The sequence below is a fragment of the Eptesicus fuscus genome, chromosome 3 (assembly GCF_027574615.1).
Source record: "Eptesicus fuscus isolate TK198812 chromosome 3, DD_ASM_mEF_20220401, whole genome shotgun sequence".
Lineage (NCBI taxonomy): Eukaryota > Metazoa > Chordata > Mammalia > Chiroptera > Vespertilionidae > Eptesicus > Eptesicus fuscus.
Window position 1 is genome coordinate 60,578,051 of NC_072475.1, and position 24,298 is coordinate 60,602,348.

A 24,298-nucleotide genomic window follows, 5' to 3' on the forward strand; every position below is an offset into this window, starting at 1 on the left:
CCAGCATCATCACCTCCAAGTCTCCTCAACCTCATCCCTCTGTTCTGCAATCATTGGAACAGATTATAGGGAGAGGGCAGGGGGAGTGGTTCTTTTCAGATTTTTAACATTAAAGACCACTGGAGCCAGGAGAGAGGATGTTTCAGCCCTCGGACAATGTTAGGATTTCTGCAAATACTTGTTGGTTAAATAAAGAACCAGAGAGCATGCTGTTTGGGTTTCACACGACTTTGTGTTGGTGCCTAGACGGAAGGTGGGAACTGCCTTGCTTGACATCCTGCCACTCATGGAATGCAGCGAAATGTTATCTCCTTAAAGTGGCTTATGCTGCAATGCGCAGTGACTTCTTACTACCTTCCATCGAAATCCAAGAAGGCGGCAGAGCAATCACCTTATTTAAAAATTACAATAGAACAGAAAGCATTTCTGTTTACACTGACTAAAATCCAAACACAAAAACATAAGCATTTGTATGACACTTGGGCTCACAAAGGGAAGAACTTTCTGACCCTACCCTTAAAAGGAAAAACAGCCCCACAACCCTCTAGAGACTCTTTTATAAAAATATGTGATGAAATCCAGAAGGTGCTTTTATCTCATAACACCCATACCAGACGATTAATCTCTGTGGTCGGGGTCTTGTTCTGGTTGGGGATACGTTTGAGCCCGGCTTTGGAATCTTCTGCAGTTAGAACATCTGTTCCACAGTTGTTAATGTTTGTTTGGTATTGCCCAAAAGAAGGCTGGAGAATAGAAGAATTTTTAACAATGAGTCCCAAGACAGACTAAATCAGCAGCATTGCTTATTTTGAAAAGGCATTTTTTTGGTGCAATGTGACCTGTATATTTAAAAAAGGGGGGCAGGTCGTTGGACCAAGAGATGGATGTCCATCTAATTCCGGAATTAGTTTAGCTTGTTTTCACCACTTCTCAACTTTTCTCCCCCAGAAATACTTGTTTATTGAATTGTTACTACATACCACACCATCTGAGCTTAGTTTTTGAATTTTTAGACAAAGATTTGAATGTTTAAGTAAAAATAATTGTGAGAGTGATTCTACAGTATTCAATTAGAAGTATGCAAGAATAAAAGGTTCTAGCTGTCTTAGGAAGTCTAAGCAAAATATGTAAATAGTCTCCATCATTTGGAACTTTGCTACGTTAGCCAAGAAAAGAGGGAACTATCATTTCTTTAGGTTCTGTAAAACTGGACTAAATTCGTTGATCAGTAAGTGAATTATCTCCTCATTTTTTCTAAATAATGGGAGGCTCAAGAAAAATCAAGCTGACCTGCATTCGAAGAGTGGAAGAGTTACACTTAAGGAAAAAAATTCAAATTATTAGAAGATATTTTAAAAAAGTGATTAGAGTACAAGCCCCCCGTCATTAGTGCTGTTTTAAAATTATTCTGATTACAAGAGTTATTATTCAAGGGTTCCTTCCAAAGGACATGATTTATATACATTCTCAACCTTATCCAGTGAAACACCACTGAGACTTAGCATTTGAAAACTGTGTAAAAACAGCTGGGTTTAGTTTCAAAGCTCCAAAATTAAATTGAAAGAGGGAAAGACCCTAATCCCTCAAACCATCTGTTCACACAACAGAGAAAAAAATAATGACAGTCGTTGGCTGGAGGAACAACAGTGGCCTTAAATCTGTAAGTCCCTTCCTATTCACCATTTGAGCAGATCCTCACAAAATCCCTGTGAGGTCTATAAAGCAAATGTTTGTACCCTCACATTACAGACAGGGAACCTGAGGCTCCTTACTCCTTGTCACACAAACCAACCTTCCCAAGAGCAGTTAGTTCTTCCACCTTGGCTGTTCGCTTCAAAAATTCTGAAGCTACACTGCTGTTCCAGCTTCCGATTGCATTCTTCCTTCCTGTCTTTCTCCCTCTCTTTTCTTCTTTTTTTCCCTTTCCTCCCACATCAATTGGGATGCATTGGTAGTGCCAGACATTATTCTATGTTGCTAGTGTTCACATCAGAAGCAATTGTATCCACAATGGCACAAAGGCTAAGCACTAGTCACAGCCCTTCATCTCTGCCTTATTTCTTTCCAGTTTCTATTGAAAAGGGAAGCTTCACATATCATATAAAACACCACATTGCCTATGGGTGCTGGCTTTTTCCCCCCAAGGAACCGACTTTGCTGTACATTCTGCAGGCTCTTTGTGAAATGTCTTATCCCCAAACACAACACAACACAACACAACACAACACAACACAACACAACACAACATCTGAAGTGTCCCGAGGAAAGGTTCCAGAGCAAACCTAAGGGCAACAGGTATGAGAAAGGAGGTATTAAGAGGTCAGGAGGGGGCATGGGAGATAAGTGGTTGGCTGGGTACATGGCCCTCAGACGAAAAAGACGTTTTGCTGATTTGCAGATTTAAGCAGCAGTGGTTTTCAAACTTATTGTTTAAAGCAGTAAGTGCTGTGTTCAGATCAATTTCACCCCAAAACATAAAGCAAATAGCACTGAGGAAAACAGTCTGCTCTGGTTTAACAGGGTGGGGCCCTGCACACTCCCGCCCTTCCAGGCCTCTCTAGTGGCCCCGGCCATGGAAAAAGCATACTGCAGATTTAAGGTTATTTGAACTTAAATACCCTTCAAAATAAGCACGCAAGCCCAATTTCTTAGGATTAAAGTATGTGCCCCCAAGCAACTCTTTCAGGAAGAGCCCCTAACTCCAGCCACTGCAACCCAGGGGTTTCTATGAAAAGAGGCAGCTGTGAGGATGCCTCCCCTTCCAGGAAACCGGCTACGGATCTTCAGAGTTGATAATCTACCTGAAGCAGGACAGGGGGTGTGAAAATAGAAGGTCTGGGTTCCTAGGGAACTGGCTGGGGTTGCTGGATTGTTGTGGGCTATATTAAGTCCTAAATATAATTCCAAGTCCTAAAAAACAGCTCTGTTCAGAGAAAGTTATTCTCAAACACATATCCCTCAGCACCGCACTAGGAAACAATCACACTTCATATTCCTTTAGCAATTCACTATTTTCCAAGCACACCGTTACCTAGTCAGATCTCCACCACATGAGGCAAGCTGGACAGGTATTATATTATCCCCATTTCAGAGATGAGGAAGTTAAGTGTCAGAAAGGTGAAGGATTAAAAAAAATAATAATAAGGTGAAGGGAAACCCACTCAATCACATGACAAGCACATAGGTCTTCTCATTCCCTAATCCAGAGCTGTAACCATACAGGCTGAGTACATACACCATGTATCCTAGTGAGTAGTAGTAAGCAAAGACCACAGGTTTGGGGTTCCCAGTCCTGTGTCCTTGGGGAACATCAGTGTCCTCATACAGCAGGTGAAAGAATTCACTGCTTCATCTAATTCACAGGGCTAGGAAGGACAATTGAGAGGATTTGGTGAAAGCACTTTGTAAGGTGTCATCTATGGGTTAGTTACTCCCCCTCCCATCCCCCAATCTTAGCAGGTTCCCTGTCCTTCTGTTAACTTGCACCTCACTTTCACAAACCAAAATAAAATTTGTCTCACACTCTCTGTTGGTATTGGGTAAGTATCTTACAAATGTCATCTGTAACCTCAAACCCAAGTGCTCTCACTCTCTCTGCCCATTTTAGAGATTCAAGGATGCACTGCCAAAGACTTCCAAGACTGCTGCACCTGAACCCCAAGCAGTGGCCATGAAGGCTGTGGGTCCAGATGATTGTTAGGGCGGGTCTCAGGGTGTGTGTATGGGGGAAGCTGGGCCTCTGTGCAATCATCACAGGCCAAGGTCTTTGTCATCTCCTTGGCAGAATCAGAACCTGAGTTTGGCATGTTCCTCTGAGAGTGATTTGTTCTCTGCAACCAAGTTCCGAGGGGATGCCTTTGTAAAGTCAAATGGCAATTTCATCATTTTTTTAAAACAGGAATTCACAATTGGGTCTAGGCTCTGTACAGATAAGGGCCTCACTTAGGACACCAAGTTGTAGTTGGCAAAGTTGTTTGAGGAAAACAAAATCAGAGCAGAGAAAGTTGGAATAACTTAGGGATATGTATGCTTTTACAAAATGAAAACACCTTATTGTCTTTTCAAAGTATAAACACTATACATGTTCATCATTTTTAAAAAATTCAGCCAACAGAGCAATACAGCAAAGTATGCAGAAGAAAGAAAAGTATCCATTCAGAGAGAGTCATTGTTTTTGTTGTTGTTGTTGTTGTAGTTGTTAATTCTCACCCAAGTATATTTTTTTCCATTGATTTTTAGAGTGGAAGAGAGGGTGGGAGGGAGAGGAGAAAGAGAACATCCATGTGAGAGAGAAACATCGATTGGTTGCCTCCTGCACACACCCTGACAGGCACCGGGGATCAAACCTACAACCCAAGTGCGTGCCCTTGACCAGGAATCAAACCCAAGATCCTTCGGTGCGCAGGCCAATGCTCTAACCACTGAGCAAACAGCCAGGGCCAGATAGAGTCATTGTTAATGCCTTGGGTATATTCCTCCAAACTTTTTCTTACATATTTAGTTACCAAACTGGACTTATATTGTATATGCTGTTTGGTAAACGTTTAAATGTAACATTGTTGGACATCTTTCTATGCCAGTGAAAATATGTCATCCCTTTAACCAGCTGTACAATAAAGGATATTTTTCTCAAGCTGTGAGGTAGCCTTATGAATCCTCCTTCTGTCCTAAAGGTACCATCATCTGAGCCTCTTCTCCCCTCTCAGGGGTCCCTGATGCTGGATGGTTCTGAGAAACACACTGACGTAGTATTTCTGGCCAACACCATGAAGCAGCCGGAAACCTCACCTGGTCAGCTGCATCTTCTCCAGCAAACTCTTCTACCCTCCAGGGCCCCTGGTTCTCTGTGTTAAGTGAGAGATTTGGGTAGCGATTTTCTAAGATTCTTTCAGCTCCAACATGACACATTAGCTTCTAGTTCCTGTATCCCTGTGTTTGCCTTGGCACGGGATGTCCCTGGCACTGAGTGAAAGGGGCGGCCTCAGGAGCCCCGGCTGTGCCCCTGATGATGTTCTCAAAGGCCCCGAAGAACCTCTGCTGGAAGTGGATGCCTGAAGCTGGCAGGGCTGGGAAGCACCGGGTTCGGGGGAGGGTTACCTTAGGGAAACAGCTCTCCGGATTTCCTTCCAATATGGTTGGTGATGTCTATAAAGAGGCGTCAAATTCACAGCCAATCAGTAACACAGCCTTTGGGGCCATTCTGCCTTTCTTGAGCGTAAATGCCTAAACTGCAGGGTAATTGCAGTAACTGTTTTCCATTTCAAAAGTCCTTTTGCATATATTATCTAATTCTCATTCGTGTCTTTTCGATGAGGCAATTGAGATTCAGAGAGTGGGATCATCTGTCTAAGACCAGATGACAATTATTTGCTGAATGAAGGCTGAACCCTAAGCTCCACCAGTGGGTTCCTCCTCCGCCCCCACAGGCTCCACACTGGATACACACAGACGCATGACAGATGCACAAAATATGTGCAAAATATTCGTGCAGAACACACCCCTCTGTCCCCACTCCACCACCAATTGCCCTTCCCTGGACCCATCCATTCATTCAACACGTAGGTAAGAGCATTACGCTAGGCACCCGTGATCAAATGCTGAGGCAGGAGATAGAGCTTCCGATCTCACAGAGTCATCTAGAGTCTAGAGTGAGGCGGCGATAGGGTGGGGCGAGACTGGTGCATTCAGTGAGGTAAGCGCAGTAGTGGGGAGGTACAGGGTAGAATGGGAGCATATAAGAAGGGGCGCCTGGCCCTTCCTCACAGGGCTCAGAGGAGGCATCCTGGAGAATGAGACATCCAAGCTGAGACCCGAAAGATGGGTTGGGGTTGGCAAGACCTGAAGTGGAGCCAAAAAGAGAGACAGAGAGTGCTCTCCACAGAGGGAGGGACATGTGCAAACCCTTGGTGGCCAGAGGAACCCAGTGCTTTTGAGGAACTACAAAAAGTACAGTGTGGCTGGGGAAATGATGTGGGGGTGGGGGGGAGAGATGGTGTCCATTAAGGCTGCAGAGGAGGCAGGTGTCTGAGGGTGACGGGCTGGTAAACTTTGTTGGTATTTATGGAGTCGATTTTGTCTTGAGGGCATTGGGGAGTCATTGAAGGGTTTAGTGAGTGACATTGGTGACAAGCTCTTTTTATGATATTCTCCTCTGACCGCTGTAAGAATCTATGGTCATAATTGATTTCTGATCCTACTTTAAGATATACTCAGGCTACAGTTTCTACAAAAATCTAGATGTTCAACTTCAGAATACTTCTATTTCAACTGCCACCTCTGTTTCATCGGCTTTTGCCACTCAGCCTGGGTCTCTGTGGTCTGTGCTGGGTGGGCTCAGAGCATTGTGATCAAGATGCCATGGATATGCCAGCGTGTGAACCAAACAGCTTCTATCTGTTCCCTGCTCCCAGCTTCAGCCTTAACCTGGGCCCTAGATTCCAGCTGACAGAATATGGACTGACCAGCCAACATCTCTCAAAAATACTGGAAAACAGTTGAAAGTATAATTACATAGAAGTATGTGGGCTAGCAAATTCCACCTTCATCATAAGCAAAGGGAAGCAATATTAATATTCAATACAGATAACAGAAATTGTCGATGAAAATGACCCATGGCTCATACAACATATTCAATAAATACTACATCAATTGAGCAGTATTTAGAAGAGAAGTCTTATAGGAACTTGTAAGAAGGGTAAGATTTCTAGATAAAGGAATCCTATCTAATAAAGAGGAAATATGCTAATTGACTGCCACACCCTCAAAGATGGCGGCACCCACAGCCACAGATGGTGGTGCCCAGTCCTTTCAGCACTGCGGGGGCTGCAGGCACGCAGCATGGCCGGGCCCGCCCCCAGTTCCCTCAGCACCCCCAGGGCCAGCCTGAGGCACAGGCAAGTTTTGGATGGCCGCTGCCCAGCTGCCCAGGACCGACCCGAGGTGCAGGCAAGCCTCGGATGGCAGCTGCCCAGCCACCCAGGGCTGCTCAAGGCTCAGGTAACCAGAGCTGGCAGAGGCTTGCGCTGCCAGCAGTGGCAGCAGCAGAGGTGTGATGGGGGCATCCCCTTCCCCTGATCGCCGGGTCGCCTCCCGCCCCTGAGAGCTCACGGACTGTGAGAGGGGGCAGGCCGGGCTGAGGGACCAACCCCCTCCAGTGCATGAATTTTCATGCACTGGGCCTCTAGTGTTTAAATAAATGATAGTATTTTATAAAAAAGTATACATATATATTTGTTTGTATACAAACAGACTATCTACTAAAAGCTTAAAAAATTAACACTAGTTGCTTCTGGGTAAGGACAGGAGGCTAAGGATAGAAGGGAGATTTTCTGTTATACCGTTCAGAGTCTTTTCCATTTCGAACCACAGATATATGATATCTGATTTAAAAATAAAATTCAACTGTATGCAGCAGGATCCCAATTCAGTGATTAAAAAGAGTGAGGTCAAGCAATAATTACAAAAATGAATAGTTCTCCAAGATCTCCTGTTATTTAAAACAGCACATTTCAGAAAATATGTATGTTGTAACTTTATCTTTGTGGGAACAAAACAAAGAAAACAATTCGATGTGTGCATTTTTAGTACCTATACAGAGCAAGGTCTCAGTGCTGTTCCATACAGTAGCCATTAGCCACATGTGGATATGTAAATCTAAGTTAATTAAAACTCAAAGTTTCTGTCTCTCTATTCCTCTCCCTTCCTCTCTGAAATCAATAAAAATACATTAAAAAGTAATAAAACTCAAACTTCAGTTCCTCAGGAGCACTAGCCTCAGTCAAGTGCTAAGAGCCGCAGGTGGCTCGTGGCACCATACTGGACAGTGCAGACAGAGCACATTCCCCTCATTGCAGAAAGTTCTGCCCACAGAACCGGTCTGGATTAATCCAGTCCAAACTGCTCCCTGATGAATGGGACTGCAAGGATGTGAGAAGGGTCTTTGTACTTTGTAAATCTCTGCATTGTTTGATTTTATTTTACAATTATAAGTACCTTTTTATTGATTTCAGAGAGGGAGTGAGAGATAGAACATCAAATGATGAGAGAGAATCATTGATCGGCAGCCTCCTGCATGCCCCACTCTGGGGATTGAGCCCGCAACCCGGGCATGTGCTCTGACCGGGAACTGAACCTTGACTTCCTGGTTCATAGGTGGATGCTCAACCACTTATAGTTTTTTTAAAAATATATTTTATTGATTTTTTTACAGAGAAGAAGGGAGAGGGATAGAGAGTTAGAAACATAGATCAGCTGCCTCCTGCACACTCTCTACTGGGTATGTGTCCGCAACCAAGGTACATGCCCTTGACCGGAATCGAACCTGGGACCCTTGAGTCTGCAGGCTGACGCTCTATCCATTGAGCTAAACTGGTTAGGGCTCAACCACTTAGAGTTTTACAAGAGGAGAGTTTATGGGCAGGTGTGTATTCCAAATTAAAATCTCATCCTGCGCTTTGTCATGACTCCTGTCATTCACCCAGGAGTCAGGGGTGGCAGAGCGTTGCCAAAGGAGCTATTCGGGTGAGGGGTAACGGAGAGGCCCACTGTCCAGAGGGAACACACGTCTGGGAGGAGCCCCTCAGGCAGCAGCGGACCATCGTGCTAGTCTCGCTCCCGCTTGGGCCCCTGCTTTTCAGTCACCAAGGACAGGAGCAGCTTGAGTGCCTGCCAGCAGGAGAAGCAGAGGCTGCAGCATTTTTGGCGTCTGGAGTTCTGGAATCTGGCAGGGGCGAGGCAGGCACTGGGTCGGGAGGTCCACCTCCAAGGGACCCCGGGGTCTCCTCATAGACGGGGACCGAGGGGGTTTGGGGAGGACACTGATCTGAGGGACAGCCATCCTGTAGTGGGACGGGAGCACAGAGCCAGGCTCAACATAGCACCTGCGAGTGGAATGAAGACGAGTGAGGGATCTGATATCCGCTTCATGGCTTCTTAAACTGGAGGAATGACCAGGGTGACGAGAACACCAGGAGAAAAAGAGACGGGACAGAGTAGCAGTGCGACCAGTAGGCAGGTGGGAAGAAACGTTGCGAAAATTTTTCACCTCAAATAAAACTTGGATGAAATGTTAAACATCACTCTGGTTATCATCCACGAGACGGAGAGAAATGAAATCTCCTAAGGTTAGAAAGAGGTGGAATGAACTCAGAAGCTCCGGGCTAGAGCTGCTGGGGGCACCTCATTTTCCCTCCACCTGGAAGAAGTTTATTGCCGGACTGGGGTCCACATTTTTCTCAACAGCTTTAAATGTGGCTCAAGATTCTTCTTCCTTTTTCAATCCGTTTAACTAGCACATTTGTCTTCATCACTCTTTTCCCCCCCGGAAGGTTTAAAATGGTCATTTAATAAGCCGTGTGTTCCTAGTCCGGGCAAGCAGGTGGCTCACGCTTCACCCTTGTTCTCTTGTTCTTTGAGAATCCTGATCCTGCCATACTGTTTTATACATCAACACCTTTGCTTACATATTATTCCCTCTGTCTGAAATATCTTCTCTTCAGGCAGAGGCGACTCAGATTCCATTCATCTTAGAAGATCCAGCTCCTCTGAGTCAGATGAAGGTCATCCACTTCCTGTCATTATTTGTGTGAGAATCCTTTGAGGATGTGTTCCTCTCCTGCATGGGGTAGTGAGCCCCCACAGGGACAGCCGGTGCCTGTCCACCCCTGTGTCTCAGCTGACCCTGTGTCTCAGTGCCTGGGACCTGGTAAGTGCTTAGTAAGTGCTGATGTCCATCTCTTTCTCTCCTCCCATAATCACCATCCTATTCCCTTCATTCTCATTGTTATTATCCACTAAGCCAACCATACACTGTGGGGAAAACAGATTGTGTAGATGAGTAGTGGTGCCCCATGCCCTTTTTTTCTGGAATCTGTGCATGTTGCTTTAAAAGCTAAAGAGGCCCTAGCCTGTTTGGCTCACTGGATAGAGCTTCGGCCTGGGGACTGAAGGGTCCCAGGTTCGATTCCGGTCAAGGGCATGTACCTTGGTTGCGGGCACATCCCCAGTGGGGGGTGTGCAGGAGGCAGCCAATCGATGCTTCTCTCTCATCGATGTTTCTAACTCTCTATCCTTCTCCCTTCCTCACTGTAAAAAATCAATAAAAATTAAAAAAAAAAAGCTAAAGAGATTTTTGCAGATGTGATCAAGCTAAGGATCTTAAGGTGAGCAGATTACCTTGAATGACCTGATGTAATCACAGGGTCTTTTTGAAAGAGAGAGGCAGGTGATCAGAAAGAAGGCCAGGTGAGAATGGAGCAGAGGAGAGCAAAGGTGGTATGATGGGGGGATGTGAGCCAAGGAATGAGGCAGCCTTTAGAAGCTGGGAAAGGCAAGGAGATGGATTCTCCCTGAGACCCTCCAGAGAGGAACTGGCCCTATAGACACCTGACACACAGATGAACAGAGAATGCTCCCAGTCTTCAAAGAGCTCATTTTCTGTCTACTGAAAGGAGGGGACAATTTAGGAAACTGGGACAGTGGTTGGAGGTGAGAGGTCATGAAGTCCTAAACTTTACCATCCTGACCACCTTCCTAAAAATCCATCTCCAAATGGAGCCCTGAGGAATGAACAGATTCAACCTGTGAGAAGTGCAGTGTGAATCCTTCCATCCATATGCTCTTATACAGCCTAAGACTGAGCCAGATCCACCTCATTCAATCAACTGTCAAAATGCAGCAGTGGAGCAAAGAAACAGGCATATGTGAAATGTCATAGGGGCCAGCAAAAACCTAGGCCTTGCACTGTCCCATCAATGATGGAAACAGGCTCATTTCCAGGTTAACTCTCCTGAAACACAGATGGAAACGACACGTTTGGATGGCTGTCCCTCTGATCCTAGCCTTTTGCCATACCCTGACTTTTTTTATTTTCAGTTTTGTCTTTAGGTTATTTTCTTTTTCTGATTATATTTAAAAAATATGTAAAATTTAGAAAGTTTGCCATAGTCCCACCCAGGAAATATTTATCAATAGACAAGAATCTAAAAACTAGCATTTCAGCAAAATAAATAAATGTGTATATATAAGAGAATTTTTTTAAAAGAGAAGAAGCCCCTAGGGATATATGGGAACCTTGGAGTATTTGTTCTCCGCTCTCTCCACTTCCACATCTGTAGCATTACTCAGGCGCCACATTCTGAGTAATGAGGCTGAAAAAGGATAAGATTTCCAATCACTATGGAAAGAATAACCATAATTAACACTTAAGGAAGGTTTACTAAATTCCAGGCAGTGCACTAGTTCATTTAATCCTCATAATGACCCTGTTCAATAGGTATTATTATTAGCATCACAATCCCCACTTTATAAATGAGGAAACTGAGGCACAGAGAGGTTTGGTAGGTCATCCAGGGTCACAAAGGTAGCATGTGGTGGAGATGGGACTTGAACCAAGGAAGACTATCAGCAGAAAAGCCACATGCACCCGACCAATGTGGCTCAGTGGTTGAGCGTTCACTTATGAACCAGGAAGTCATGATTTGATTCCCAGTCATGGCACAGGCTTGGGTTGTATACTTGATCCCCAGTGTGCAAGAGGCAGTCGATCAAGGATTCTCTTGAATCATTAATGTTTCTATCTCTCTCTCCCTCTTCCTTCCTCTCTGAAATCAATAAAAAAATATGTATTTAAAAAAAAAGAAAAGAAAAGCCACATGCTAACCACCTTATTATACTGTTTCCCACAGGAGAGAATATTTGATTTCACTAAACTGAACCTATTAAGGCAGAAAAGCAAACTAACAGACTTTATGAACATTTTTAAAAATAAGGGTTGGAACAAAGGGCTTTATAAAAATTCAACAAATTAAGATACCCCATTCCCATCAATAATTTTAACAGATTTTTTCTTTCAATTTAAGTAGTGAAAAAACATGTTCACTATTGAAAATTTGGGCAATATATGTAAAAAGTAGAGTGAAGAAAATAAAAATCATGTGGTCTCACTTGTTTCTTTCTATGGGCTAACTCAATATTGTTCAAAATAGGCCAAAGATCAGAATCACCTGAAGCTCATCTTTAAAAAAATCTAGATTCCTGGGTCCCACCTCAGACCTACCAAACCAGAATCTGGGAGGAACTGACCTCAGAATGTCGTCATGCAGTCACATTTTACAGCTTGCAGTCCTATCCCCTATGGAACTCAGTCAGTGGAGTCTCACGCACGTTCTCCACAGATGCAGGTGCTACAGGGCCTATGCAAATGCCCATGTGAAGCTTCTATTTTGTTTCAAGGAGTCTAGAATGGAATTGAAGGAGTATGCCTCGTACTCCTTATAGTGTAGTAATACTGTACTAAATGTAACTAGAATTTTTAAAATTTTGAAATTAAATTTAAATTTAAAAGTGAAAACTATGTTTTTAGTTGTTCTTATGCCCAATAAAGTATGAGTATCACTGCCCGAGGCTGAGAAAGGGAGGTCCACAATTCATGGACCCGGAATTTAAAATTCATACCCTCCTGGACACGAGCTCCTCCCCCATCCTTTCCTTTTGGAAATCAAATTGTCCTTAGGGACAGTAAAGAAAGAGGAACATTTGAAAGTCAGGCTTGGGGTGAGGGAAACCAGATTTCTCGATGGGTATATTTACCTGACCTTCAGCTACAGGCTCTGTGCCCAGGGTCCAAACAGCTTTAATGCCGTCCCCGAGGGTGCTCAACAGGTTGTGTCCTCAGCTCTGAGCCTGGTTCAGATCCCTGAATCTAGCTTTGCTTTTTCCGAAAGCAAAATGGCTCCTCTCTATTAACACCAGGCCAACAAAGGATTTTCCAAATATGGACCCAAAAGAGCATGTGCACTTTGAAGGCCACAGTGAAGCTTAAACAGCTAAAACTTATTAGAAAGAAAGCCAACAATGGACGCCAAAAGTATGAGTCCTTAAAGAACAGATCAGCAAGACAAAAGCCAGAAAGAGGAACAAAAATATGCATTGAAAGGGAGGGGTGAGCAGGGAGGTGTAGATTTATATGGAAGAGTTGACATCATTGTTTCCCAATAATACTCAGCATGCAGGAAACAGATGGGAAAGAAGTGGTGGAAGGGGCTACTTATGGCAACAGGGCATGCTCTCTGTTTAGAATCCCGCCATTTGGAAACTAAATGCTTTGCTTTGAAAATCCGAGGACGGATGGGAACTCCATTGCCAGAAGTTTGATCAAAGTCTAACTAAATCCTACTGAACTTATCACCTTGGCAATGCGGTGAAGTAGAGCGGTGCGCATCAGACCCTGATTTACTACCAGCACAGCGTGGCTGTTTGGGTCCAAGGAGACAAAGCCTTGGAAGGGGAATTTAATGTCAGGCAGACATGGTTTGAGTCCTGCTTCTCCCATTTCCTGGCGGGGTGACATTAGGCAAGTTTCTTAAGTCTCTCAGTTGGTCTACATGTATAAAATGGGGGACAAAACAGAACTCCCCTCAGACAGTGGGGAGAGGGCAAGGTTTTGCCTTTATACCATACAACTAGATTTAATCAAGAAACATAATTGGGATCACTCGTTAACATCATTTTTTTTTAATATTTCTTATTGATTTTTTACAGAGAGAAAGAGAGAGGGATAGAGAGTTAGAAACATCGATGAGAGAAACATCGATCAGCTGCCTCTTGCACACCCCCTACTGGGGATGTGCCCGCAACCAAGATACATGCCCTTGACCGGAATCGAACCTGGGACCCTTGAGTCCTCAGGCCGACGCTCTATCCACTGAGCCAAACCGGTTTCGGCAACATCATTTTTTAAGGTCTCGTCTTTTAATAGAATCCCTCATTCTCCTGCCCCTGGGCAGGGCCTAGACATAGTGAAACCAATTGCCATTCATATTATCAGCTATTCCGCTTTCTCCTGAGGGTAGGTCTGAACGCCTGCCACTGAAGACAGCTTCTGTCACTCCAGCCGGGGTCCTCCTAACCAAGCCTGGCCCCTATAAATAAGTCAAATCTCCACCCCTCCCCTCACCCCTGTGCAAGAGGGTGTGACCAATTACAGTGTCAGGCAAAACCATGTGGTTTCCTGTCTGCAGAAGCCAGCCACCCCATATCTGTCATTCCTCACAGCCAGATGATGTTTGCTTATCATTTTGTTGACTTTCCCCCCTTACGAATGACCCACTCTGTCTGCTTATTCTCTTTCACCCGCTGCCTCACATGGTAACATCCCTGCCTGCACATCCTTCAGGGCCCTCATTGCATTCTTCCTCGTTTTCTTTTAGCACTTTTTCCATCTTACGACCCTGAGCCCCCTAGAACAACTTGAGAGCATCTTTGTAACCCAACGGTGCCTAGCACATTAGAGTCCCATGAAATATTTGTCATATGGAATTGAAAGCCTATACAAGATGGTTTCTGAATAAAATATGAAAAAGGGGTAGGGAAAAAAAATATGCAGAATTACACAAATTAGCTCCACTGGCTTTCCTAAAGGCTATAGATTTATTTATAGTTTGACAGAATCCTACTTTATATGTCAAACTGCTTATTACAGTAAGAGCTGGTATACGTTGCTTTTGGGCAGCGACATGCACCTCTTTCTTTAAGGGGTGTTGCAGAGGGGGGTCTCCAAAGGCATTCTGGGCCACGGGTGTGGTACTAGGGCCTGGTATGCATCAGCCGAGCTTGCACTAGAACAAAGAGTGCCTGAGACTCAATCCCAGAAACTCAGTTGGTTCTGGGGACCCGCCAAGAATGTGGCTCATACCAAGGAGTGATTGGTGAGGCACTAGAAGAAGGCAGTGTTTCTGGGGCACCCTGTGCAAAGTCGAGTTCAGTTTCTATCAGGGAGTAGCTGTGAGCCTTTGAGGGGAACCTTAAATAATCTTAGATTTCTGATATTGCAGCATATCGGCAATGTCTCCTGGCCGGAGCTTCCTAGAAGGGATTTGACACCGGTTTCCAGAGCAGGAAACAGGGTCAATCCATCAGCTGCTGTGTGCTGGCCATGGGGCTCGCCCTGAGAGGCGCAGTGAGCTATCAGATCTGGGTGAGCTGCTGAATGCCACCTGCCTTCAGCAGAGCTCACCCCTGGCTTGCACACACAAAGCCAGTTAGAAAGCAAAATAACAGGTAGAATGAAGACCAACTTGGGGGGCTCTGACTCTAAAGCAGCAGGTGTTCCAAGAGGGAAAGAGGATTGTGGCTGCAGTGCCCAGGGAGGAGCCTGGGAGGGACAGGTGGGGGAGGGTAGGACTTGAAAGCTGGTAGGTTGAGAATGGGTGTGTGTGTGTGTGTGTGTGTGTGTGTGTGTGTGTGTGTGAAAAGCACCTCGCAGAGGGTAAAATGCTATCCAAATGTGAGTTGTCACTATTACTCTTAATGACTTAGGCTGGTGGAAGAACAAAGCAAAGGGAGAAAAAGCTATTTTTTGCAGGTGTTTATTCTCTCTCTAACAAAACTATAGAGTAAATGCCAAATTATGAAATATGCTATTCTGGGAGATTGTGCTCATGCCTAAGACCATGGCCTTGGGAGTCAGACAGATGTGGATTTAAATTCTGCCTTCCCTATCGCTATAATCTTGGCCAGGGATTTAACCTCTTCCAGCTGAGTTTTCTCCTCTGTAAAATGGTGATAAATAGCCTGATTTTACAACGTTCAAAATACTACATTTGTGTATGAAGTGGCGCGTAGTAAGTAATTACTGCAGGCAGTAACTCTCACAAAAGTAACAAGCAGGTCTGATTTGGGACTCAGCCTTCAGTTTTGGGTCTTCTTACTTCTCCTCCCTTGAGCCATCCAGCAGCCTAATGTTCTTATCTTTCTCTATTAAAAGTTGCTGTTAGAAAAAACACCTAGGACCAGTATCTGTTCTCCTCTGAACTGCCGTCAGAGTGTTTCCCCCGGGGGTCTTTTATTTTAAGCCTCAGCTAAAATTGCATCCTGGGGGAAGAGTAGAGGGACGCCCGGTGCTGTGTGGACTCCTGGAGTGCTAGCAGGCTTTGGTCCCACCTCACTAAGGCCTGAGACCAGCCCTCTGAGGGAGGAAAACCAAGACCAATAAAACTCAAGTGTGGCATTTGTGTTGGGGCTAGGAGAGAAATAGCTCAGAAAATTGGGTGGGCCGTGCACCCATTAGCAAAAAGAAAAATTAATTTGAAGGGTGGGAATAAGTGGGAAATTGCCACATTGGCTTAAATACAAGGGGAGCAATGAGTGAAAAATAAAATAAAGAAAAAAAAAAACACAAAATACAAAGAGCAAGTAGTTCCATGTTTCCGGGCCTCAGGGTCCATGTGGAGAAACCATGCAGAGGGAAGTGGAGTCCTGTACCCAGAGGCCAGGCTGATAGGCAGCTCAGCTGGATCGATCTGTACTGGAGGGAGTGAGCACCTGGTAGCCCCAACCAGAGGGTTTATCACTACCGTGCTCCCAAAATAGTTAGCTACAATCTCTAATGGAAAAGGAGTGGGGGGCTTTTTTTATCCCCAGAGTAAGTCCTGGATCTTTCAGCCCCGCCCCCTCTTTCCACCCACTGCTACAAAATCCCAGGAGACTTGGTGCAGTGAGGGGATTGCCTGGGACAAACAGTTCTCAGCCAGTACTTCAGAACTGCCTTGGTCAGTCAGCTCCTGAACCCAGAATGTGCTCTCCCCTGCTCCCTGCTCCCACAGAACGGGTTTCCAGACTAGCCCACAGATGTCCAATGGAATAAGGGGAAATAAAAAGAATGCATGGAAAGTACAGTTCTAGTGGCACTGGGGACCTTACCTACCACTTACAGCACCATCTTTGGGAAAATGTGCCCCTAGTTTTCAATGTTTCTCTCTGCCCCAGCATCAGGCCAGGCCCCCAGCTCCCTCTGGCCCCAGCAGAGAGTCTACTTGGCTCCAGGGCAGGTCTGGGGCCACAGGAGAGTGGGCTTCCTCAGCAGCCCCAAGGTCCTGAGGCCGGAAGGTGTTTGGGTAGCTGCCAGCGTTGGTGGGTGGGGGTGGGGGAAAGGGGGGGGCTATGCCTGTGGTCAAGGGGCTCTTGGCAGAGGTCTGGAGAGTGGGCAAGAGGGAGGGATGTGAGTAGGCGGAAGTAGCTGTTTCTATTCTGTGTGGGTTGTTTGTCATATCCAGACTATACAGAGGACGTTACAGTTCGGCTTTAGTTTGCTCTGGATTTAAAGTCTTAATCCTCCTCTTCTGGTTCTTCCTGTTTCACTCTGGGAGCCCAGATTTGGGGATGCCCCTCTACACTCAAGCCCACAAGGCTGCTGTTCTGTCTTCACAAACTCCACCTCCAGGCCTTATCTTCTTTTTCAGTTCCCTGTGGGTCCAGGAGGGGCTGGGTATCTTTCTCAGATCTTTAGTTTCAGGTTGACATATTTCTCTTCCACTATTACACACTGGTGATCTTCTACTCACAGTAGTCCTGGGAAGCCCTGCATGAACCGGCCTCTCCATTCAGAGGGGCAGTCAATCAGCTTCCTCGTGGTGATTGATTAACCTATACGACCACATCATTTACTCATTTCTTTGGAGCCCTCATGCATTCAGTCATGGATGGTAAGTGGTTATGCTAGGGCAAGCCCAGGGTGTTAGGATAATAATAGCCACATTTGTAGCTTATGATATGCATGCCCTCTGCTAAGTGCTTTGCCCATATGAACTCATTTATCTTCACATCAGACCTCCTATCCCCATTTCAGAAATGGGGAAACTGAGGCCCAGAGGGTGTAACTAACTTGCTCCCAGGTCACTCAGCTGGGGACAGGCAACGCTGGGATTCTATCACAGGCGGTGAGGTTCTGGAACTGCTGATGGGAGCACCCAGTGGGGACACCTGACTTGGGAGGATCAGGGAAGTTTTCCAAAAGCAGCTGAGACTCAGGATGAAGAGTTAGCCAGGGAAGGTGTGATGATGATGTGCCAGGCAAGATTCTAGGAGGGAAACAACGAAGCCAAAGAGACTTCCCAGCCCTGGTTCTGCATTTGTTAAATCTTATCTTGAACAGAAAAAATATTTACCTTCCTTGCTAAGACTTTGCTCCTGTTTATGTTTGGGTATCTCGTCTATTTAATGTGGATAAAAGCTTTCGCATTCTTCTCCTTCGTCATGACAGCCAATTTCAAAGCTTAATTGGTTTCTGCAAGTTTGTTCCCATCCCTTAGACTGTAGATGGGAGTCTGGAGTACACGATTCTTCCTCTCCCACAGGACCTAGCACAGTGCCTTAATATGTAGTTGTTAAGTAAATGAATTTAAAAAGTGAGAGAACGATTTAGCCTTGGAAAGTAGAACAGCTACATCTAAAAGTACCCATTGCCTTATCCTTGTTCTCTGAAATAATGGGGCTATCTTACACTCATCGAATGTAAAATTATACTTATAATGGGCATTTATGTATTTATTATGAACCTGTTGTCATCCCTCAAATCAAATATATGTGTGTGTGTGTATATGTGTGTATATGTGTGTGTGTGTGTGTGTGTGTATACATATATATATATATATATATATATATATATATATTCCCTTTTACAATTTGATAACAACTAGAAAAACATCTTCAGGAATAAAAGGGCTCACAGTTCTTATCAAACATTCAGAGGGTGCATTTTGAGCGGTCTAAGCTCCTTATCTAGGGGGAAATGGTCTGTAAACCCCTGCACTTGCTGTGGTTCTTAACTCTGCCCACATTTCAGAATACCTAGCTTTTAAAACCATACCCATGGCTGGGCACCAAGAGATTCCGATTTATAGGTCTGAGAGGGGGTCTGGGCATTAACTTTTATTTTTTAGGCTCTCCACATGATTCCACTCTGCCACCACCATGGTGAACCCTGGGTCAGAGCAATCACTTTGCACCAGGGTCTGAGTAAAAGGACACCGATGGTTTGCAAGCAGGGAAGCAGAGCACTTTCCTGACAATGCTCTCTCAGGGGTCCCTTGACATCTCCCGGCACTGAGGGAGGACCCAGCACACTGGGGTCAGAGGGGAGAGGTAGGAAATGCTTGCGGACAGACGGACGGACGCACTCTGCCTCACAGGACTTCTCCCACAGCCCCCCAACCACAGGCGACAAAATGATGTGGTTTTCATTGCATAGCTGCAAGCAAGGGCCTGCGTATTCAGTGGTCAAACGAAGAAAGAGAAAACGACTATTTTCAGCATTAGCGGTGAGGAAGGGATGATCTTCTCCCTCTATTCCAGACAGGAAGAGAAAGTTATCTGGTTCCCAGGGGAGAGCTGGGGGTTGGGGCAGCAGCCACTGTGCTGGAGGGGAAGCGAGAGAGGATCCTGCCAAGTTGGCCAGGAGCAACCTCATGCCATTCTTGGGTGTTCTCACCAGGCTGGAGAAAAGTGGTTAAACATGCAAAAGGGGGACATTGTCCTTCACATCAGGCCTGTGAGCAGCTGGGGACAATCGACAGGGTCTGAACTTGGCATCTGTGTGAATGCCCACAGAAACCGTATACACAATTAGAGCGTGTGTGTTTTTCTAAGGAAAAGGGTTCCTGTTTTTCATCAGCTTCCTAAAGATTAAGGATGACAACTGGCCCTGAGCAACTTCCGCTGTAAGCTGAACACCTATTTGTCACCCACACACTCTGCCCTGTCAGATTTGTGCAACTGAAGGTAACAAGGCTGCGCCACAGCAAGTTACGGAAGGAGATGACATTCATCCTCTGTGCTCAGACTCAGGAGTATCGCTTCCCCATGTTCAGATGGCCTGAGCACAGCTAATTGTCACCAGATTTGTCCTCCACCCCAATTCGGGGCTCTCCCTCCCTGTGTAAGCACAGGGGCTCCCTTGGTTTCCCTACATCTCTGTTCTGTCCGTCTGCCTTATACTCCTAGACCCGAACCCATTGTTCTCTGTCTCTACCAATGGTTAAGTAACCACGATGTCAGTTTGCGGAGGTCCTCCCCAGCCTTCGGGCTCCTAGTTAGCACAGTGACTTGGCACCCTCAGGATTCTGGGCTGAACGTCTAAGGTCACGGACAGTGTCAGTTCCAAGCTGAACTCTACTTAGGTATGTCAGTCAGCTTTTCCTCCCTGGAGGCAGAGTCCAGGCCTTGGACTTCATTGTCTGTCAGGCAGTACATGTTTCAGAAAACCCACAAGGAGGATACACTGTTTTAGAGAAAACATTAGCACTGACTTTGATTCTACACTATAACAAAAATAAGAGACAACTACCTAATTAGTTTTAGATGGGGGAAAACAGAAATCCTAATTACTTTCATTTATATACGCAATTTTTAAGAAAACATTTATCTAAGCAATTTATTATGTGTGCCCAAGTCCCAGGTGGCACAATAATGGTGCGTGGATCATTAAGTAGGTCAGTTTCCTTTCATTTCAAAGCTGAACTCTACTCAGGTATGTCCGTCGGTCTTGAAAGCGTGCTGATCCCGTGGCTGGGCTGTCTGTTTTCAATTTGGGGGAATGGGGGACCATTAGAGGAGACGGTTGGCCTAGACATGGAAGCCAGAGCAAGGAGATGTGCCTGACAGGCCAGGACCCTCTGCAGCCTTCATGATTAACTGTGTGACCTTAGGTAAGCCGGTTTACCTCTCTGGGCTTCCTCCCCTCCTTCCCAGAGCAGAGAACACTGGGGCTTGGTTTTCAATTTTTTTTTCTTTAAGCAGTAACCCCGTCCTTTCCCCCCAAATGAAACATATATGGAACTCCAAAATATGAAGCAAGCGAAAGAAAAGCTGCCGAAGGGTGCTTTTGAGGTATCTTCACAGAACCCTGGGGCTCCTGGAGGCAGGACTGCCAAGCACCCCCATGCAATTCTCACAGCTTTGGAGGGAGGGCCCCAAATAACACCACGTCATGGAAGATGGCATCTCAGGAGCATTGAGAGTGTCTCTGGATAGTGACCAGAAGGCCCCAGCAAAAGCGGGTGGAGGGAACATTCATTCTGAATTTCTGAGGGTACTGTACTTGAGCTCTCACACCTTCAAAGCCCCCTCAATCCCAGCCATGTGATTTCAAATGTACCTCTCCAGGTTGTTGGAAAGGATGAAACGCATGGGCTCAGTTACGCCTCACTTTCAAAAGGGGCAGTTTTGAAACCTATGGTGCCCCAGCTCTAAAATACTGAGCCATTTGTCCTAGTGACACAGCAGGCTCTGAACTCAAGAATACCGCAGGAATATCACACCACTGCAAATTGCTAGGTGCTGCTCAGTCTCTAAAAAACCAGAATTGAAACAAAAGCCTTGCACTGTTTTTTGATCTGCACATGTGATATGAGCTAATCACATCATTTCTTGAGATAATTTTCCTGGAGGCAGAATTCCGCACAGTTAAGCAGCCCTTCAGTTGCCCTTTTGTTGTATCTCTGGATAAGCACACGGCCCGTATAGTGGACGGATTCCTCCCTGAAGTTCCTGAAGACAAGGCCTTTTTATCACGGGAAAATGCAGGGCCAGTCAACCTTACAAAAAGGAGTCATTTAATGCTCCATTTCCCCAACTTTCCTATGATTAAAAACGTCTAATCTCAAATGCTGGCATTGCATTTTAGATTGTTTTCTTTCCCCCTCCCCTGCCCAATGTTTAAGTTGTCTCTACTCTGCAGGATTCCCTCTACTTTTTTTCCCCCTGCAATCTGACCTTGAAAACAGAGACCCTCTCCTTGTCTTTGACATGCCCTAAGCTATTTTAAAACCGAGGCCCTCTGACCTTTTTACAACACTCCTCTTGTCTGACGCACCAAATGCTGATCTGAAAGCCAAGAGGAGGTAAAGGGGCTGGGGGGCTGGGAAGGAGAGGGAGGGAGGTACTATATATTTGGCATCGGTTCAGAAATTCAGAAAATGTTTGTGCAACCACTCCCCCGGCCAGGATCCACCGCACCCCCTGCCTTCCAGCGCATTAATAAAAAAAGACGTGAGCGATGAAACTGGAGAGCCGGGGAGGGACGCCCAAGGTGGTCATAGCTGTGGTCGTAACTGATCCCCCACCCCACACGCCCAGCCCGCATCCCTCCTCTCCCACATCCAACGTTTGAGATCAAGGTCTCTGGAGTTCCCAGCCCGACCCCCCAGAAGTGAAACCGGGGCAGCAACGCCCAGTAACGGCTTCTGTGAGACCGACGGAAGGGCTGACACCACCTTTGCGCGTCGGGGTGGCAGCGCTGTGCACCTTAAGAATCGTATTGTTCTTTAAAAAAAAAAAGTAAAATGAGCACGCAGGCCTGGAATACATTAACTTGTGAATTGAATCTAACGCGCCCCTGGAGAGTCCATCTCTCCCTCAAACAAAAAGAAGGGGGGAGAAAAGGCGAAGGCACATTACCATCTTGTCCCGAGCTTTCCAGATACTCCGTCAGGTCGCAGCCAAAGGCGCCGGTGGCTCCCTTTCGTTTCAGCTTCTGCTTGGCACCCTTGTTCTTCATGAGTTAGTCCCGAAGAGGTTGCCCCTCCGTGTTCCCCTCCCCGCTGCTTGGCACCGCGCCGGAGACTGTCTCCGGGGTTAGATCACCGGCTGCCGCGCGGCTTGGGGGGCCGCATGGGCGTCCGGAGGCACTTGGGCCCGGGGCAGAGCGCATGGACCCCCGCGGGGCGGCGCGGAGCCTGAGACGCAGGGCGCGCTGCTCCAGGGCCGCGGTGCCGCAGGCCGTGCGGAGCTGGCAGCTGGGGGCCGGCTCGCTAGGGAGTGTCACTTCCTCACTTGGAGTCCCGGGGACTTTCACAGGCTCTTGCGGTGTCTTCGGGTGTTTTCCTCCGCCCGCCGGGGAGGAAGGGCGAGCGCGGCTGTCCGCCTTTCGGGACGCCCGGAGCGGGCGCGGGCGCGGGGAACGCGGGGCCGCGGGGGCGGGGGGCGAGGAGACGGCGCGAGGCGGCGAGGGTCCTCTTCGCGGAGCCCGCGGTCCTGCCTTCAGACGGCTTCGGGAGAACGCGCAGCCAGCATCCTGTCTCCCTCGCCCGCCCTCGCGCCTTCCTTTTTTTCCTGTCTTACAAATCCTAGGATCATCCAGCTCAGGAAACGCTGGAAGGAAGTTCGCGAGGGAGGGGGGCGGAGGGTGGAAATTTTTGGCAGCTCCGTGCCTGTGTGAGTGAGGAGCGGAGGAAGTAGGTGGGTGGGTTGAGGAGTGCGGGGTGGGGGAGAGATCGCGCCGCTCGCCGAGCCGCCGGGACTCCGGAGATAACTGGGCAGCTCGGAGGAAACCGCGGCGCCCTCTCCGGCACGACCCGCCGACGGCGCTGGGCAGGGGCGGGAGGGGGCGCGCGGGCAACTCTGCACGGAGGGGGCTCGGTGGGACTGAAAGAAGTCCGGCCTTGTTTATCCTCCTTGTCACCAGCGCTTTGACACTTTCTATTTCGGTGCCTGCCTTCTCCTGCACAAACCCTTCAAGAGTAATGACAGGAACAAAACACAGGGCTCCCGCGGAGAAACTTGACAGGGCGCGGTTTCCGCCGGCCGCTCTCACCCTCCCCTCGGCGCCCAGGTACCCCCCAACCCAGCTAGCGCCCCTCCCGAGTGAGAGGAGGGTAGAGGCTGTGGCTTGGTAACCACTGCCCAGGAAATTAGAAATCTGGTCACAGATTCCAGTACACACACACACACACACACACACACACACACACACACTCACACACACACACACACACACACACACACACACACACACACACATATGCATTATTGCTAGGCTTTCCTCCTCTCTGGACTCCCCGAGCGGGTGTGATGGGGCTGGGGGAAGAATCCAGGGTTTAAAGTGATGGATAGTCCAGCACAACGTGGAGAAAGCAGTCTCCCACAGAGAAATTATTGTTTCTTAAGTTGTCTCAAGTTTTCAGGAGGGCACGTATTTTCTTCCCCAGTAGATCTGAAGTCCCTTGACTTCTGTGTACTCAGCGCACAGTTAAACACGCAAATTCTTGTGATTTAACCATTGGCGGTTTAGATCCAACTTCCTGTATAAATCCAAACCCATATATAGACTTGAAGGGTAGGGACATTCATACAGCTCAGATTCCTGGTACAAGCCTTGCTATAGTATTTTAGTTACTAAATACCTTTCGGTCACGTACCTCATCAAGATAGTTTATGAACTTTAACCCTTGACCTCATGTCTTTGTCAGAGGTCACAATGAATGCTTGCCTGTAGAATCTGGCCCACAGATGTGTTTGGCTTGGCATACACGATGCTTCAAAAAATTTTTAAATTAATTGCCAACACTAAAGAGTTAAGGGGTTTCCCATAACAGAGCTGGACTTCTGGATTCTCTTGTAAAAAAAAAAAAAAAGGGGAAGATCTGGTAACACGGACACCACAGGGCAAGGACTGCTGATGCCAAGTTGTGTCAGTCCCCTTGGAGGCACCCTCTTTAGTCGCTCAGGCCCCAAGGCCTGTCTTCCC

General features: G+C 46.7%; 1 protein-coding gene across 1 annotated transcript in view; it reads right to left on the reverse strand.

Annotated features, from left to right (window-relative positions):
- The window catches only part of ARHGAP31 (Rho GTPase activating protein 31), a 105,845-nt gene extending 83,131 nt beyond the window's left edge, over positions 1-22,714 (reverse strand). Inside the window, exon 1 of the mRNA XM_008146629.3 lies at positions 22,231-22,714. Within this exon, the coding sequence (XP_008144851.2) occupies positions 22,231-22,330 (100 nt within the window). The 5' untranslated portion in view covers positions 22,331-22,714. The remainder of the gene's footprint in view (positions 1-22,230) is intronic.
- Between the last annotated feature and the right edge of the window lie 1,584 nt (positions 22,715-24,298).